The sequence below is a fragment of the Mytilus galloprovincialis genome, chromosome 9, assembly GCF_965363235.1.
Source record: "Mytilus galloprovincialis chromosome 9, xbMytGall1.hap1.1, whole genome shotgun sequence".
Taxonomy (NCBI): Eukaryota; Metazoa; Mollusca; class Bivalvia; order Mytilida; family Mytilidae; genus Mytilus; species Mytilus galloprovincialis.
In genome coordinates, this window is record NC_134846.1 from 77,544,966 (window position 1) to 77,560,721 (window position 15,756).

Here is a 15,756-nt window from a genome sequence, read left to right on the forward strand (position 1 = left end):
ATTTCTTTCTTTGGACATAATACAGGGATAAACAGTTGTATTGATATTTCTTAGAATAAGTTTTTCATTATAATTTAAATACTTTGTTCAAGAACAATTCTTAGAAACTAATCTGCTAGAGAGAAAATACACATGTAGCTTGGAAATTCTCCCCCTTCATTTTTTAATAAAGGTTTATCAAATAATAAATAATCTTGCAAGTTAACTAAATAAGACTCTTAACAACCTTAAACACTGTATAATCAATAATAATTGGATGCAATTTTGCCATTTCTATACAAAATACCACTTTCACATTTTCTTGTAATAATCACAATTGGCTCAAATTGCAAAATATAAAGTTTTTAAATATCTAACATGAATTTGAAGATCCTAGACACACCTATATTACAACCGGTATCCACCAACACTTAAAGATCGTGAAATCTGTGTGTGACATATAGGACAGTTCATTGCTTTGGACGAACATGTATCACATAACACTCGATGACTACACGGTAGGGGGGAACTACTTTTCATCTTGTCCTGACATAAAGCACACCGGACACTCTGCTGATAAAGGATCATCTAAAATCATAAATATATACATTCAAACTGAGAACTACTGTAGGAAAATAAAACAATGTATTTAATATTAAACTACATTGTGTAAGAATCCATTAAATGGTGAATTGTTTTTTTCATGTCATACCCTTTCAAGCCTTTAATTTATTTTCATGGTTTTGTAACTTTTAAGGTGTATTCATATCAGAGAAGATCATAGTTTGAAAAATTTGTGACGGTTTATATCCAAATTATTTATAGATTCACGAAAGTCATGTAAATAAATCATTCAAAAAAATAAGTTTTTTACAGCATTTCATATATTTTTTCGTATTTGTGGTTGCCACTTTAAATGGCAGTTATCGTGATAAAGATTTGTATATCAAACATTTTTTACCCCCATAAGCTAGCTTTATTTGTCTTGTCAGGAATTTCTTATTGAATTTCATATATTTATTTTATCACTATATGTTCTTTTTACAGGAATGCAAGCTATTCAAGTAAGTAGGCAGGTAAATTAGACATTTTTTTAAACAGCAAGGTTTTTTTCTCCATTACAATTTGGTAAGCACAGTAAGATAACTTTTTTCTTTTAAACAAGACCATTTCTTACTTATAAAAAATGTTTATTAACATAAAAACATCCCATTTCAATTCAGATCTCACAAGCTCCTTTAAATTTTTGTAGGCTGAGAGACAAACTGAGTTTTGAATTCAATCTAATGATTCTTAAGCTATAGACAAATGTCTAGGTTGTGTTCATTTTATTAATGAGTTCCACATGTTGACCAGAGGTTGATTGGCATAAATGATATCATTGAAAAATCTTAAACAATCGGTTCTTATTGTGACATATTGATATATTGTGATATAGGAAATGTACAGAGAATTTGAAGGCTGACAATACACTACCTTTTCCATTCTTTCCAAATCCATTTTAAGTTGCTGTTGTACTTGTCTCATCTGTGTCAGAGATAAGGAATCCAGCTCATTTATACGTGTTAAACACCTGATACTGTTACTGCTCACTATCTCCAGCTGTTGTTGAATTAGTTTACATCTTTGTATTGCCTGCAAATAATCAAAGAGCTGAAAGCTCTGAAGAAAAATGACGCCACTGTCTCTAATATTGGGATAGTTTTTATGCAAGTCTTGATTTTCACATACCGTAATTAGTTTAACAATGCAAAATGTATCGTGAGCATATAATTGATATTCGTATATGCGTGTGTGTGTGAAGTGAAGGTGACAACTGGCTGGTTTTTTAAGACAAATGAATAGGTCAAGACTAGCTGAATTGTACAAATAAATACCGTAGAAAGGCTTGTATATTTCTCACTGGTACATAGTCTGAATCTGGGTCTGTTCGCTTCCATTCACGTTTGCGCCCACTCATTTTCACCCCTTTCACTTTCACACCCTACATTGTTCGCACCCAATCTTAATTGGTTTTGTGTTTAATGACTCTGTAAGCAAGTGTTTTCTTATAAGTATAATTGTTGTCATTGTCTCAAAATAAAGTGAGACAGCAATTTTTATGCCCCACCTACGATAGTAGAGGGGCATTATGTTTTCTGGTCTGTGCGTCCGTTCGTCCGTTCGTTCGTCCGTTCGTTCGTCCGTCTGTCCCGCTTCAGGTTAAAGTTTTTGGTCGAGGTAGTTTTTGATGAAGTTGAAGTCCAATCGACTTCAAACTTGGTACACATGTTCCCTATGATATGATCTTTCTAATTTAAATGCCAAATTAGAGTTTTGACCCCAATTTTACGGTTCACTGAACATAGAAAATGATAGTGCAAATTTCAGGTTAAAGTTTTTGACTTCAGGTTAAAGTTTTTGGTCAAGGTAGTTTTTGATGAAGTTGAAGTCCAATCAACTTGAAACTTAGTATACATGTGCCCTATGATATGATCTTTCTAATTTAAATGCCAAATTAGAGTTTTGACCCCAATTTTACGGTTCACTGAACATAGAAAATGATAGTGCAAATTTCAGGTTAAAGTTTTTGGCTTCAGGTTAAAGTTTTTGGTCAAGGTAGTTTTTGATGAAGTTGAAGTCCAATCAACTTGAAACTTAGTATACATGTGCCCTATGATATGATCTTTCTAATTTAAATGCCAAATTAGAGTTTTGACCCCAATTTTACGGTTCACTGAACATAGAAAATGATAGTGCAAATTTCAGGTTAAAGTTTTTGGTCAAGGTAGTTTTTGATAAAGTAGAAGTCCAATCAACTTGAAACTTAGTATACATGTTCCCTTTGATAAGATCATTCTAATTTTAATGCCAAATTAGAGAATTTATTCCAATTTCACAGTCCTTTAAACATAGAAAATGATAGTGTGAGTGGGGCATCCGTGTACTGTGGACACATTCTTGTTTTTTTTGTGTTGAATAAATCTTAATCATGTTTTGGATAAGGTATTGCTAAAAATAATAATCCTTTCTAAATAAAGTGGTATTTTGTCAACGTTTTATTTTGTGTTGAATAACTCTTAATCATGTTTTGGTTAGTGTATTGCTATAACTTGTTTCATTGACTTGTTTCAAAATGAAGTGAGATTCTGACTATGTTTATTTCTGCGTGTTGAATAAATTTTATCATGTTTTGGTTATATTAGTGGATTGCTATGTTTTATTGTTTCGTTGTTTCAGATCAATGGGACCAAGCTGTTAAAAACAATTATCTTTTGTGTTTTTTCCTTTTAAATCTTCAATGTTTTACTCATACCAAGCTATAAATACATTCAGTATTTACACCAAAGCAATTTAAAACAACAACCATGATTTTCCAATTATTCAACTTGAATTTGAATTAAAATTGGGCGCGAATGAGTAGAGTGTGAATGTGCGAACGTGTAGGGTGCGAAAATGTATTGGGCACAAACAGACCTGATACCACACAGTCTGAACCCCCTTCTCCCACAAAATATTAAGTAAATAATTTTTTTGTTACTGCTATCAAAGGTCTAATGAAACTCAGATAGTTTCAAACATTTGTCAAAGAATTCTAGTCAAACTGGCACCTAGTTAAATTGGCACCTGGACAAATCAGCACCTGGTTAAAATCGACACCTGATATAGTCAATTCGTCACCCATGTTAAATATATATTTTTAACAGTATTTTACGCAATAGGGTAAAAATAAGAAAGGGGTTGCCAGAATTTTTTTCAGTATTTAAGCAAAAAGAGTTTTAAAATACTAACTTTCACATTTTTGGGTGTTCATGTACATTTTGTATATATTTATTTTTCTCAACTAATGACTTTTTTGGTGTATTTTTAATGATACAGTATATATATATATGAATAGTCCAAATAATTATTACGTCTGGCAAGGCTTTTTAATTTTATTCTGGAACACCTTCCTATAACCGCAAGGCTATGTTAATTTTTTTTCTGGGACGCCTTCCTACGAACGTCGTATGAAGGTGTCCCAGAAAAATAATAAAATAGCCTTGCCAGACGTCATAATTATTTGGACTAATACATGAGATATTGTGTATTTTTCTGCATTATTTCGACCAGTTGAGCATTTTACAGGATTGTTGGTTTAATGCTGTTCAAACTTTAATACTGAAAGACAAACACCTTAAATTTGCTAATTATTTGGCATGAAAGTTTGATTTATTGAAAGGGACTCATAGTTTTCCATTTTATTTTAATAATTGACTTGTTTTTACAATTACACAAATTGTCTAATTGTTAAAACAACAGCTTTTGTAAGGGCTTCGTTGTTTACCTTTATACACTACATATTCACTTTCGTTTCGTGGTTTACCAAAATACACAACAACATATTCACTATGTACTTGGTAACAGTAATTAATTAATTGAATAGAAAATATTATAACAAATATTATTGGATGCCGAATTGACGTCGAATAGGTGCCGATTTGACTAGATGCCAATTTAACCAGGTGCCGACTTGACTTGTACGTTTCAATTCCTCTGCGATCGTTTGCGGTATTTTCTTAAGAAAACCTATTTTCCATCATCAAAGAGAAGAAGAAACTGCTTTAAAATGATTCTGGAACGCTTCATGATTGTTAAAATAAGTTTAATTCACTCAAAAACAATTTTAAAACTTGCGATTAAACAGGAAGTTTCCAAAGCACGTGTAAAAGAAGAAATTAACCGGTGAGAGTGGAAATCCGTATATGACAGATATCCCTATAGTACGACTTTGAAAGTAAAACAGTTCAATCCTTTTGTAAAACAATCTTTAATATACCTATCACATTAATGTTTGAAGGGTCTTAAGCTTATTCAAACCATATAAGTCGGTATGAAACACCAAAACGGAATGAACAATAACCGATTACGTTTTGTAGTTTACAAATTTTAAAACTGGTTCCCGTCAAACTACAACACTTTGTTCGAGTGTAGTGGAATACAAGCAAAAACCAGTGTAAACTGGGTCCTGGCTGAATTAATACTACACAATGATGCATAATGATAACACAAGCAGATTCCAGTTTGTATGGAAAATAGGAAATACGAAACCAAGCGCGGTAGGCAGAGAAATGTAATGAAGTTCAGGTCGGCAGTTATGGAACAATGACTGCGTCATTTTCCAAAAATGTGTAAAGATTAAAAAGCTAAAACATACCTATTCATAAATTTACATTTAAATTTTAATGTTTAATTTTGTATTTTGACAATTTTAAGGTTAAAACATATAGAATTTGACCTCATTTTGATCCATATCTATTCATAAATTTAGATCTAAATTTTAATGTTTAATTTTGTATTTTGACAATTTTAAGGTTAAAACATATAGAATTTGACCTCATTTTGATCCATATGTATATAACCTGTGATGAGACTGCAGTTGGAGATTTTTTTAGCATGTGTTCAGTATGTTTAGATATTGAAGTATGTTTAGATATTGAAAAAGAATTTAATCTAACGAGGTAAAACAATGTTTGTTGGCATCAATGAAAGATTAAGCTTGCAAAAAAATATCATTCTCAAACAGGTATAACAATGATTTACACATCAGTTTATCCTTGGTATATATAGCAGGCTTATACTAATAAACCTTCAATGGAAGCATTTGTAAAATCAAATATGCAAAGAGAATTGTGTTATGTTAAATAATGCACTCTCAAAAGAATAATTTGATGTCTACATGTAAGCTTTGTCAAGTTTCTTTGGTACAGACCAATTGTAAAGCTTTGGAGTTAAAATATAAATTACCTCATCTCTCTGTTTTATTGCATGATTTTTTTCATCATCAGAATTCCTGGTCTTTCTCATAGATTCTTCTGCTTCTTTCTTCCAAGCTTCACAAGCCTAAAATCAAATTATACTTACAATTCATACATGTATATAAATGCATTTAATATCTTTTTAAGGTAGATAGGGTTTCTTCCTCCATCTTGGATTTAGAAATCCCAGAAAACAAGGTATAGATCTTTAATAGAATGTGCAAATTTTGAGACTAGAAAATTCATGTGTAATAACGTTCATCTAAAGAAAATAACATGTTTTATCATATTTATGGTTGTATTTTACAAAAAACAGAAAACTTTTCTTTGATTAATTTTTTCCAATTTTACCACATAAGGGGAGGCAACTCAGATGCAAGGGCAGATAATTCAGATAAAGGTACTTTTACAATAGAATGTGTTAGGAATTTACATATTTTGTTATGTAGCAAGAAAACAGGTCCGGTGACCCCATTTTTTTCTTTTTCTTCACTGAAAGCTATCTTCTCATAAGTTATCTCAAAATTCTATGGTGTAGTTTACGCTTTATTGCAGAAAATCTATACAAAATCTGTCAATTTTGAACACCGTGTAGCGTGAAAATAAGCCCTGTGACCTATTCTTTATATTATTTTTTTTTTAAAAAGCATGATATTTACTACAATTTGGCAAATTATTAAAAAATTCTATCAATCTACCTTAATTCTATGTTTTTTTAAAAGTATATTTGCTTGTGCAATCATATGTTCAGAAACGGTAGACAGACTGTTGTCTCAATTTTTTTTAATTTTAATTTTTTTATTGTGTAACTTCTCCTATATATGCTATGTTATAAGTCTTTGAATGTATACATATACATTCATATGCATTTTAAGTGTGTTATTTTGAGTTCAAGCATCACTGTTTTGATCATACAGTTATGATAGATGTTCTTGTATGGTTGCAATCTTGATTGTTGGCTGTTTTTTAATGTTTCAGACATTTTACCCATATCTCTTTGAGTCTAATTCATGGCAGATTAATATATACTATCAAACTTACACATTTAGCTTGTAAATAAGCATGTTCCCAGTGATCAACTTTAGCTTTGTGTGTTGCTGACTCTTCTCTAAGCTTGTGTAATTCAGCAGCAGGGGTACTATTTGATATACTAGAAGAATAAAGAGGCGAGTGAGGTCCAAGAGGTCCACTTCTCGGAGACATTGAATTCACATCTGAATGTAACGTAGAATATTTACTGTTGTTATAATTTAATAAAGATGATATCTGAAAAAGAAGTAGAAATTATAATCTCAATCATCTAATCAAAGCATCATCAGTGCTGTGAGCCAGCCAAAAAGAAAGTATAAATTATTAATCCTCAATTATCAAGTCAAAGCATTGCAAGTGCTGTGAGCCAGCCAATCTGACTTGAACATTCATTCAGGCATATTGTTACATTTAAAAAGTCATTTTGAACAGATATATCATGTTAAGGAGGGGTATTTGCGAAAAATACCAGTCGAGAGAATGTTAAATTTCACGAGCCGTAAGGCGAGGGAAATTCATTCTCAAGACTGGTATTTTTCGCAAATACCCCTCAATAACATGATATATCTGTTTAATTACACCGAAAGTGTACTAAAACCCATTGATGATCGTGACGTTACAAGCGTCCAGTCGGATAGAGTATTTTTTGGCAAATACCACGGCAGAGAGGGTAAAAAAGGCATATACTTTTAGCAAATACCCCAGCGCCGTTAAAAAATGAACGATATTCATTTGATAACAGTAAATTGGTGAAAAATACACTGGCTATTAACCAATCAAAACCCCGGATTCTTACATAAGGTGTAATTACTGTATAAATGTTTTGTTCAAAGTAATAAATAGAAGCCTCTTCCTTTAAATTACTGAAAGTGATATACAATGTACCTGCCATTGGATAAGATTTCAATTGATCTTTACCAGCAGGTAAGTAAACTTTTGTGGATGGTTGTCAATCATACACCATCATGACCATATTCTCATTTTAAAATCGTAAATGTCAAATGTTTTTTTATTTTGTCAAATGTTCAGACATGTCTACCAGAATATTTTCATAATTCTTTTACATTGAATATATTTATATATACTATAACTGAAATTTGTTCAATATAAGTAGTTACAATATCTTCAAGTATATTTTGTAATTAAAATGTATGAGATTTGAATACAAATGCTGTAGATACATACATGATCATCATTCTTTTGTTGATTTGTCAACAGCTGATGAGGAAAGCTGCCAAAAGGAGAGGGTGGAGACTGTGAAAGACTTCCTACACTACCCCGCGGTAGGCCTCCTGGTATACCAATGGGTAAAGACGAGTTTCCACAACCATAACCTACAATACAATAAATTGTCATCATTTTTTATTTCATTTTTTTTTCATGTTATCTGATAATAAATTGACATGAACAAATCAATAATTGCATAAAAATTTGTGGCTGCATTTTATCTTGGGGACAAACAATTTCATAGTTGAGGAATTTATTATCTGATCTTAATCAAATAACTGTTTAAGATTTACATCGCACTGCAAAGATGAGTCATTTCAATATCTTAATTATTAAAATACTAACATCAACAAAAGCACCACAAACTCTGCAATTCCCCTTATATTCTAATTTTTTTTTTTATTATGCAGTTAGATGAACTTGTCTTCTAGATCTGACCTTAATATGAATAAATTCATCAAATGCAGTGTTCCAAGTTTCATCTAGTATTGCAGGAAATTATTGAATTCACAAACAATATACAATTTAATGCCTGTTTGTTGAACAGAGACAATAACGAAGTATGTGTGTATAAATCCATTAGGTTTTACCCTTATTTTGTAACATATTTCAACATTTGTATATTTATCAAATAATTTTACCTGAGGAGATACCAGCACTAATAGAACTGCTTAATGAATTTGTATCGTCACGATCTAATTCTTTGTCTAAACTATTCAAATCAATATCATCTAAACATAGATCTTCTAATGCATGGCCTATAAAATAAACAACATTGTAATAATTTCTTGTGTTTAATTCGGAGTTTAGTATGACGTCCATTATCACTGTACTAGTATACATTTTTTTAAGGGGCCAGCTGAAGGACGCCTCCAGGTGCGGGAGTTTCTCGCTACATTGAAGACCCATTGGTGGCCTTCGGCTGTTGTCTGCTCTATAGTCAGGTTGTTGTCCCTTTGACACATTCACCATTTCCTTTTTAAATTTTATATATCATGGGTCAAAATACTGAAATGTCTCACTTTCCCTACTAATTACAATTGCATTCTGTGTTAAAAGTCTTTAAGATTGAGGTCTTACTATCTTAAATTCACCAATGATCCATGAAATTAAAGTCTAGGTCAGATAGCGATAGGTACGGTTTTATTTTTTTTTTAAATATGAATGGATTATTTAATAATAAACTCAGTAAAAGAATTTGCCTGGAGATTTTTAGTTACCAAAATTTAAACGACAAAAAAAAAAAAATTTACAAATTAACCCCTTCCCCTTTACACCCTTTTCCCAATTAAATTGGTGTAGACTGAATTATATATACAAAGTTTAACTATTATCATGGCACTGCTGTATCAGCTGTTTATTTTAAATGTCTATAAATATCCAGACAGGGTTGTCTGTTTTTAAGGGGTTACCCAAAGTATTTTCCCGCCAAAAATGATCATGTGACATGTTTGTCAACAAAAGAAAACATGTGGTCAAGGAATTCATTTAAAGCATTTGTATACAAAAAAAAATAGTTTGCAAACAATTTTTACTTTTCAATTTGACAAATGGGTCATGATTTTTCATTGGCTTGTTCAACCATGCAAACAATGTAAATTATAAATCTATCAGCTGTCAAAACTATTGATCTACGCATCCCATCGATTTTTTGACATAGACTTCCTGTTTAGTTTCTTGTCAAAACAATGGCTCAAAATAATGTCGAATCATAAATTTTCTAGGCAAAACGATGTTTCTGGGACTCCGGGGATTCAATCAGGACTGGTCCCAGGGACTCATGGGTTTCTAAAATGATGCGTCCAGCTCGATTTCCATGCGTCTTAACGAGAACCCTGCTAATATATCATTGTTTATGCAACAGTTATAAATAACCCATATTCACCTATAACTGATCCTACTGTATCCGCTGGTGGGTAAAAGGCTGGTGCTAATGGAGACATATTTGATGAGGACATTCCCGTAACACTTGCATATGAAGATGTATTAACTGCACAATTGACTGCACTGACTAATATTAAATTCTGTTTCCGTTTTGCCTTTTCTACAGTGTCTATTGTATGATCACCATCTATAGCTGCTAATTGTTGTTTTAATCTAAACTGCTACAGAAAGAAATTAGACACATTATTCAGTATTACATATTATAATATTAAAAGCATGAAATTGTTATAACTTTTCTTTTCATGTTGTCAATGTTGTTAAGATAAACAAGAATGTGTCCACAGTACACGGATGCCCCACTCACACTATCATTTTCTATGTTTAAAGGACTGTGAAATTGGAATAAATTCTCTAATTTGGCATTAAAATTAGAATGATCTTATCAAAGGGAACATGTATACTAAGTTTCAAGTTGATTGGACTTCTACTTTATCAAAAACTACCTTGACCAAAAACTTTAACCTGAAATTTGCACTATCATTTTCTATGTTCAGTGAACCGTAAAATTGGGGTCAAAACTCTAATTTGGCATTTAAATTAGAAAGATCATATCATAGGGCACATGTACAGTACAGGTAGGGACTTATTTTTATGGATGCCTTAATCCGTCTAGATGTCAGACTGGTCGGACAGTTGTCCCAGTGTAATAAACACCTGCTGTGCAATATCCAAGTGGAAGGTCGTAAATCAATCTGTACCAGCTTAATTAGAATTAAATTTTACCTGTACAGATATATTAGTATTTATGGAGGATAGATAAATGTAAAATATTGTTTTGATATTCAAAGAGAAAGAATTAAAATTAAAATTAAATATAAGAAATAAAATTAAAATTAAATATAAGAATAAAAATTTAAATTAAATATAATTTTATTTTTTTTATAATTTGAAAATGAAATAAAGACGATTTTTAACAATATATTGTGTTGCCAATTATTTCAATAGTTTTGTGCCAATAAACTATTTAAGGTCTTTCCTCTCCTTGAGGAAAGACCTTATTGTTTTTTGTATTTGTAAACCGTAAATATTTCATCTAATTCAAAATAATAAGCCTAATAACAACCAAGACTGTTTTCAATAGAAGTTTAAATCAAATTGTTGAGACTTCAATCCCGTAAATTATACGAGTTTTCGTTGATGGTTATATTATTTCCCTCTTTTAACGTCCTGTTCCTTTATATGTTATTATAAGAAACTCAATTTTAAGTATAAGGCCAACATATCGTATTTATGAAATATGTATAGGCATTGTGAATTAAGTTATTTTTCCTTTTGATACAACTTTCCCCGTCGGAGCCTCTACATCTATTCACACCTGTCAATCATTTCTCGCAAGTGAAACATTTTGGTCAGACAGATCACTCGTGCTTTCTATTTTGACATATTTCCCGTTAATCTCTTTGAAAGTAAAACAATTGGTTTCCTTTAATACAATATTTATAACGCCGAGATCATATTTCGATTCCTATTATTTTTTTTTTATTTAAAATTGTTGACACTAAGATATAAATATGCCTTTCTATTTTCATGTCAGAAATATTTTATGAAAATCGCCGGTGTTATAAATATATTTTACAAATTGTATCAAATCGATACACGAAAATGTATTAGATAAAATACAAAGGTAACAAAGAAACAGGCCGGTAACAACCGTTGCCGGATAGTTTTTCTGCACGAGTAGTCAGGTCAAGGTCCGAGGCGATAGCCGAGGACCTTGACCTGACTACAAGTGCAGAAAAACTATTCGGCTGGTTGTTACTGGCCTGTTTCTTTTGTTACTTTTGTTTTTTATCTGACTTGTACGACGTTTCAAGTAATAATACGTTAAGCAAGACTTAACATTTGAGAATCTTTGATAGCCATAAAGCAGTAAATGTAAGTTATAGTATAAACACATTTTTTTTTTCATTTCCCTTCAACCGAGATTTTTTTTCAAGAAAAAAAATCAGGAATCTAATAATTTGATAAAAAAAAGAACCATTTCAAGTAAAATATAAATGTTGTACACATTTAAGACTTTTTAAAATGCAACTTCGTAAAAAAAGTAATATATTAAGGAATATTTTAGTGGTAAGTAAGATAATGTTTGATTTTTATGAATAAAACGGAAAGCGGGGAGGGGGAGGGGGGCTAATTCATTTTAAAATACACAGGCTGTGATCTTTATATTTGATGAAAAAATGCAGGATGAGCCATTAAATCCCGCCATTCCCCCTTAAAAAAATCGTAAAAATCGCGCGTTTGTTGCCAAATACATGAATTTAATATGCAGTGGTGGGGGTCCCGCGGGTTGGAACAACCCTTTTTTTGAAAATCAATGCATTTAAATGGGGACATAAAGTTGGACCCCCCCCCCCCCCCCCCCTGTTTTGTTCTGGATTTAGACATGGATCCGCCACTGATATAAATTCGATAACAATATAAAGGTATCAAAAGAATGAATTTCCTACTTCATTAGTGAATGAATTATTTATGAAAAAAATGGATTTTGTCTTAATATTATATATATTCAGGAATATACTTTGATTTTTTTTTTTAATTCATGCTCGTCTCTAGATCTGCAAGTGTTGATCGGGATTAAACACGTGTTACCATATGATCCAATCGCAGCTTACCACCCAAAATTGATGACAAGTTGAATGATTTTCTTCCAGATTTGCTGCTTATTTGGACGTGTATTACATGAACACTTTTTGTTTATAGGATCAATCGTGCATTGGTGAGTTGATAGGTATTTTATCTTTTGATATTAGATTTGATTTTTATTTACTTATTTCCTGTCTTATTTTTTATTGAAATGTTCACGTCAGTATCATCCTTTCTTTACTTTCAGCATTGTCCAAATTACTATTCATGTCCATATATTTAAGAAAACATTTATTGACCGAATATTTTGCTTCATAAAGGGGGCGGTATGTTCTTTTTTGAGTATATTAACTATTTACTTTTCAACGCCATCACCCAAATGTTTTTGTTTAAATTAACACCAGGGGCGGATCCAGTCATTTTAAAAAGGGGGGTTCCAACTATATGTCCCCATTCAAATACATTGATCGGCCAACAAAAAAGGGGGTTCCAACCCCCGGACCCCCCCTGGGATCCGCCAATGAGCACTATTAACGATATTTGGAAAATCAGGAATCATTCAAAACATTAATTTGTCATCTGCTTGACCATAATAATTTTTTTCTCATATAATTTGGGACCAAAATATCTATTTTAGGAGAAAATACCCCCCACTATTGAAGTTAAATGTCTAATCCCTTAGTGTACTGATGTGAATAGTAATTAACTGGAAATGTTTGAAAAAAAAGATATTGATGTTGTTCAATAAAAAGACGAGAAATAAGTCGGTGAACCAAAAAGTTCAAATCTAATTGAAAGATAAAGTGCCCATGAACTCACTGAGCATGCACGAGTGATTCTATTCATAAAAAGTGTCCGTGTAACAACTAAAAAGAGTCCGTGTATCGTCTAAAAAGAGTCCGTGTAACACCCGTTAATGTACTGTTTTTCTATAGCTCTGCGGGGGGCAAAGTCGTACAACAAAGTTTAACCTTATATAGTTTATTGACTAAATGCACATTTATACCCCAATGGGATTGAAGGCTAGTCGTACTAGTCATGATCAGCTGTCTTTACTTTTTCGTCGTACTTCTAGTCATTCTAAAGCTCGCGCAGTCAGTATGATTTTTTAAATCGATGTTGTATTATTTCCGAAGTTTAAAGGAGGTCTCCAAATGGGAATCCGGGAAATGACTGATAAAAATAAAACAAAAAATAGTTAAAGAAGACTAAATCGTGGTTTGATTATACATGTATGTAAATCGATTAAATTTCTATTCTGGTAAATCGACCAAGAGCCTCAAAACTAAAACACAATACTGTCAATCATTCCACATCAAATTTAATCATGAATGAATTTTCCCACGGTCGGTCAGTAAGGTCACCTGTGTTTACTGTTACGACATTTCCCGCCATATAAAAATCTCGTGCAGTGGACAAAATCGATCTTTAATATCTTTTATTAGCATTCAATATTATTGCGAGTGGAGTCAAGTTAAAGTTCAACCACGTGCACACGCTGTTGATCACTGATATGTGTATCATGGAATTGTCTTTTCACGGCAATTTTTTCTTTTAGATTGCTATAAAAAATATAACATACAAGTTTCCTTTTTTACATGGATTGTGCGTAAATTGATATTATGCAATTAAGTTCGGGATTTCGGGATTAACCCTTTCGGGATCTGGGAATTCTTTTTTCGCGATGTCGGGATTTAAATTTATTTAAATTCGGGACCTTGGGACTTCGTGTTTTTAAGCCCGGGATTTCGAGATCCGGACCTATTTTACCCCCTACCCCAAATGCAGATCAATTATATTAATTTAGCATAATGAACAAACACGGAAATCTTAAAATAAACTTATGCCCGGGAAGAATCAATATTTTCTTCTAGTGTTATTATATGCGTTCTATTTTAGTCATAGTCATCACCAACTTTCGGACAATATTTGTTTACAGTAAAAAGTAAAAACTACAAAGAATCATCAAGCTACTAATAATATACAAGTGTTGCTCACTGTAATTTATTTTTATCTCCGAACTGACACAACAGACTGAATATTAAATACAAATTATAGAAATATTTTGCATGTGACCGCGTCAAACTAAAACGTATGCAGCAGCACTTGAGACAGCATTCTGCTAATCAATGGATTTACGTGGAAAATAAATCAGTAAAATAAAAATAACCGTAAGCTTCAAGAAATAGAATACATGTAAAAATATATTGTTTAAAAAATTTATGCAAACAAATAAGAAAAAGATCCAAAAAAAACAAAAAAAAAAAAACGAAAAGGAACATAAAATAAAAATAATTTTTAGGAACAAAGAAAATAAATATTAACAGTTGAAATATCAAAACCATAATTAACAAAAATAGGCTATTTTTATTAAACAAAGTTTTCTCCAGTACTTCACCTGTAAAAATATTTTATGTCAAATACGATGTAGAACTAATATAATCAATAAAGTGACTGAGAGGTTAAAATTACAGGTAATCTGATTCTGGAATCAGTGAACCGTAATTCTAGCAACACCGATTAAGATGAAAGGACCATTCACACCTGGATCTGTTGTTTAATGAACATACTACCTACCATAAAAATGTCGGATTATTCAAATCCGACTAGACGGATTAAGGCATCCATAAAAATAAGTCCCTACCCGTACTGTATACTAAGTTTCAAGTTGATTGGACTTCAACTTCATCAAAAACTACCTTGACCAAAAACTTTAACCTGAAATTTGCACTATCATTTTCTATGTTCAGTGAACCGTAAAATTGGGGTCAAAACTCTAATTTGGCATTTAAATTAGAAAGATCATATCATAGGGCACATGTATACTAAGTTTCAAGTTGATTGGACTTCAACTTCATCAAAAACTACCTTGACCAAAAACTTTAACCTGAAATTTGCACTATCATTTTCTATGTTCAGTGAACCGTAAAATTGGGGTCAAAACTCTAATTTGGCATTTAAATTAGAAAGATCATATCATAGGGCACATGTATACTAAGTTTCAAGTTGATTGGACTTCAACTTCATCAAAAACTACCTTGACCAAAAACTTTAACCTGAAGCCAAAAACTTTAACCTGAAATTTGCACTATCATTTTCTATGTTCAGTGAACCGTAAAATTGGGGTCAAAACTCTAATTTGGCATTTAAATTAGAAAGATCATATCATAGGGCACATGTATACTAAGTTTCAAGTTGATTGGACTTCAACTTC

The 15,756-nt window shown here is 31.7% G+C and overlaps 1 protein-coding gene across 6 annotated transcripts in view; it reads right to left on the minus strand.

Moving 5' to 3' along the window:
• Positions 1-296: 296 nt before the first annotated feature.
• The window catches only part of LOC143046017 (putative E3 ubiquitin-protein ligase UNKL), a 32,946-nt gene continuing 17,486 nt past the window's right edge, over positions 297-15,756 (minus strand). For 4 of the 6 annotated variants that reach the window (XM_076218957.1, XM_076218955.1, XM_076218953.1 and 1 more), the window contains 7 exons: positions 9,898-10,117; positions 8,654-8,770; positions 7,971-8,119; positions 6,798-7,022; positions 5,746-5,841; positions 1,456-1,614; positions 297-567 (listed from right to left, as the gene is read on the minus strand). In XM_076218957.1, the coding sequence (XP_076075072.1) occupies positions 388-567; positions 1,456-1,614; positions 5,746-5,841; positions 6,798-7,022; positions 7,971-8,119; positions 8,654-8,770; positions 9,898-10,117 (1,146 nt within the window). In that variant the 3' untranslated portion in view covers positions 297-387. The remainder of the gene's footprint in view (positions 568-1,455; positions 1,615-5,745; positions 5,842-6,797; positions 7,023-7,970; positions 8,120-8,653; positions 8,771-9,897; positions 10,118-15,756) is intronic. The other 2 variants (XM_076218956.1, XM_076218954.1) reach the window with 1 other exon arrangement.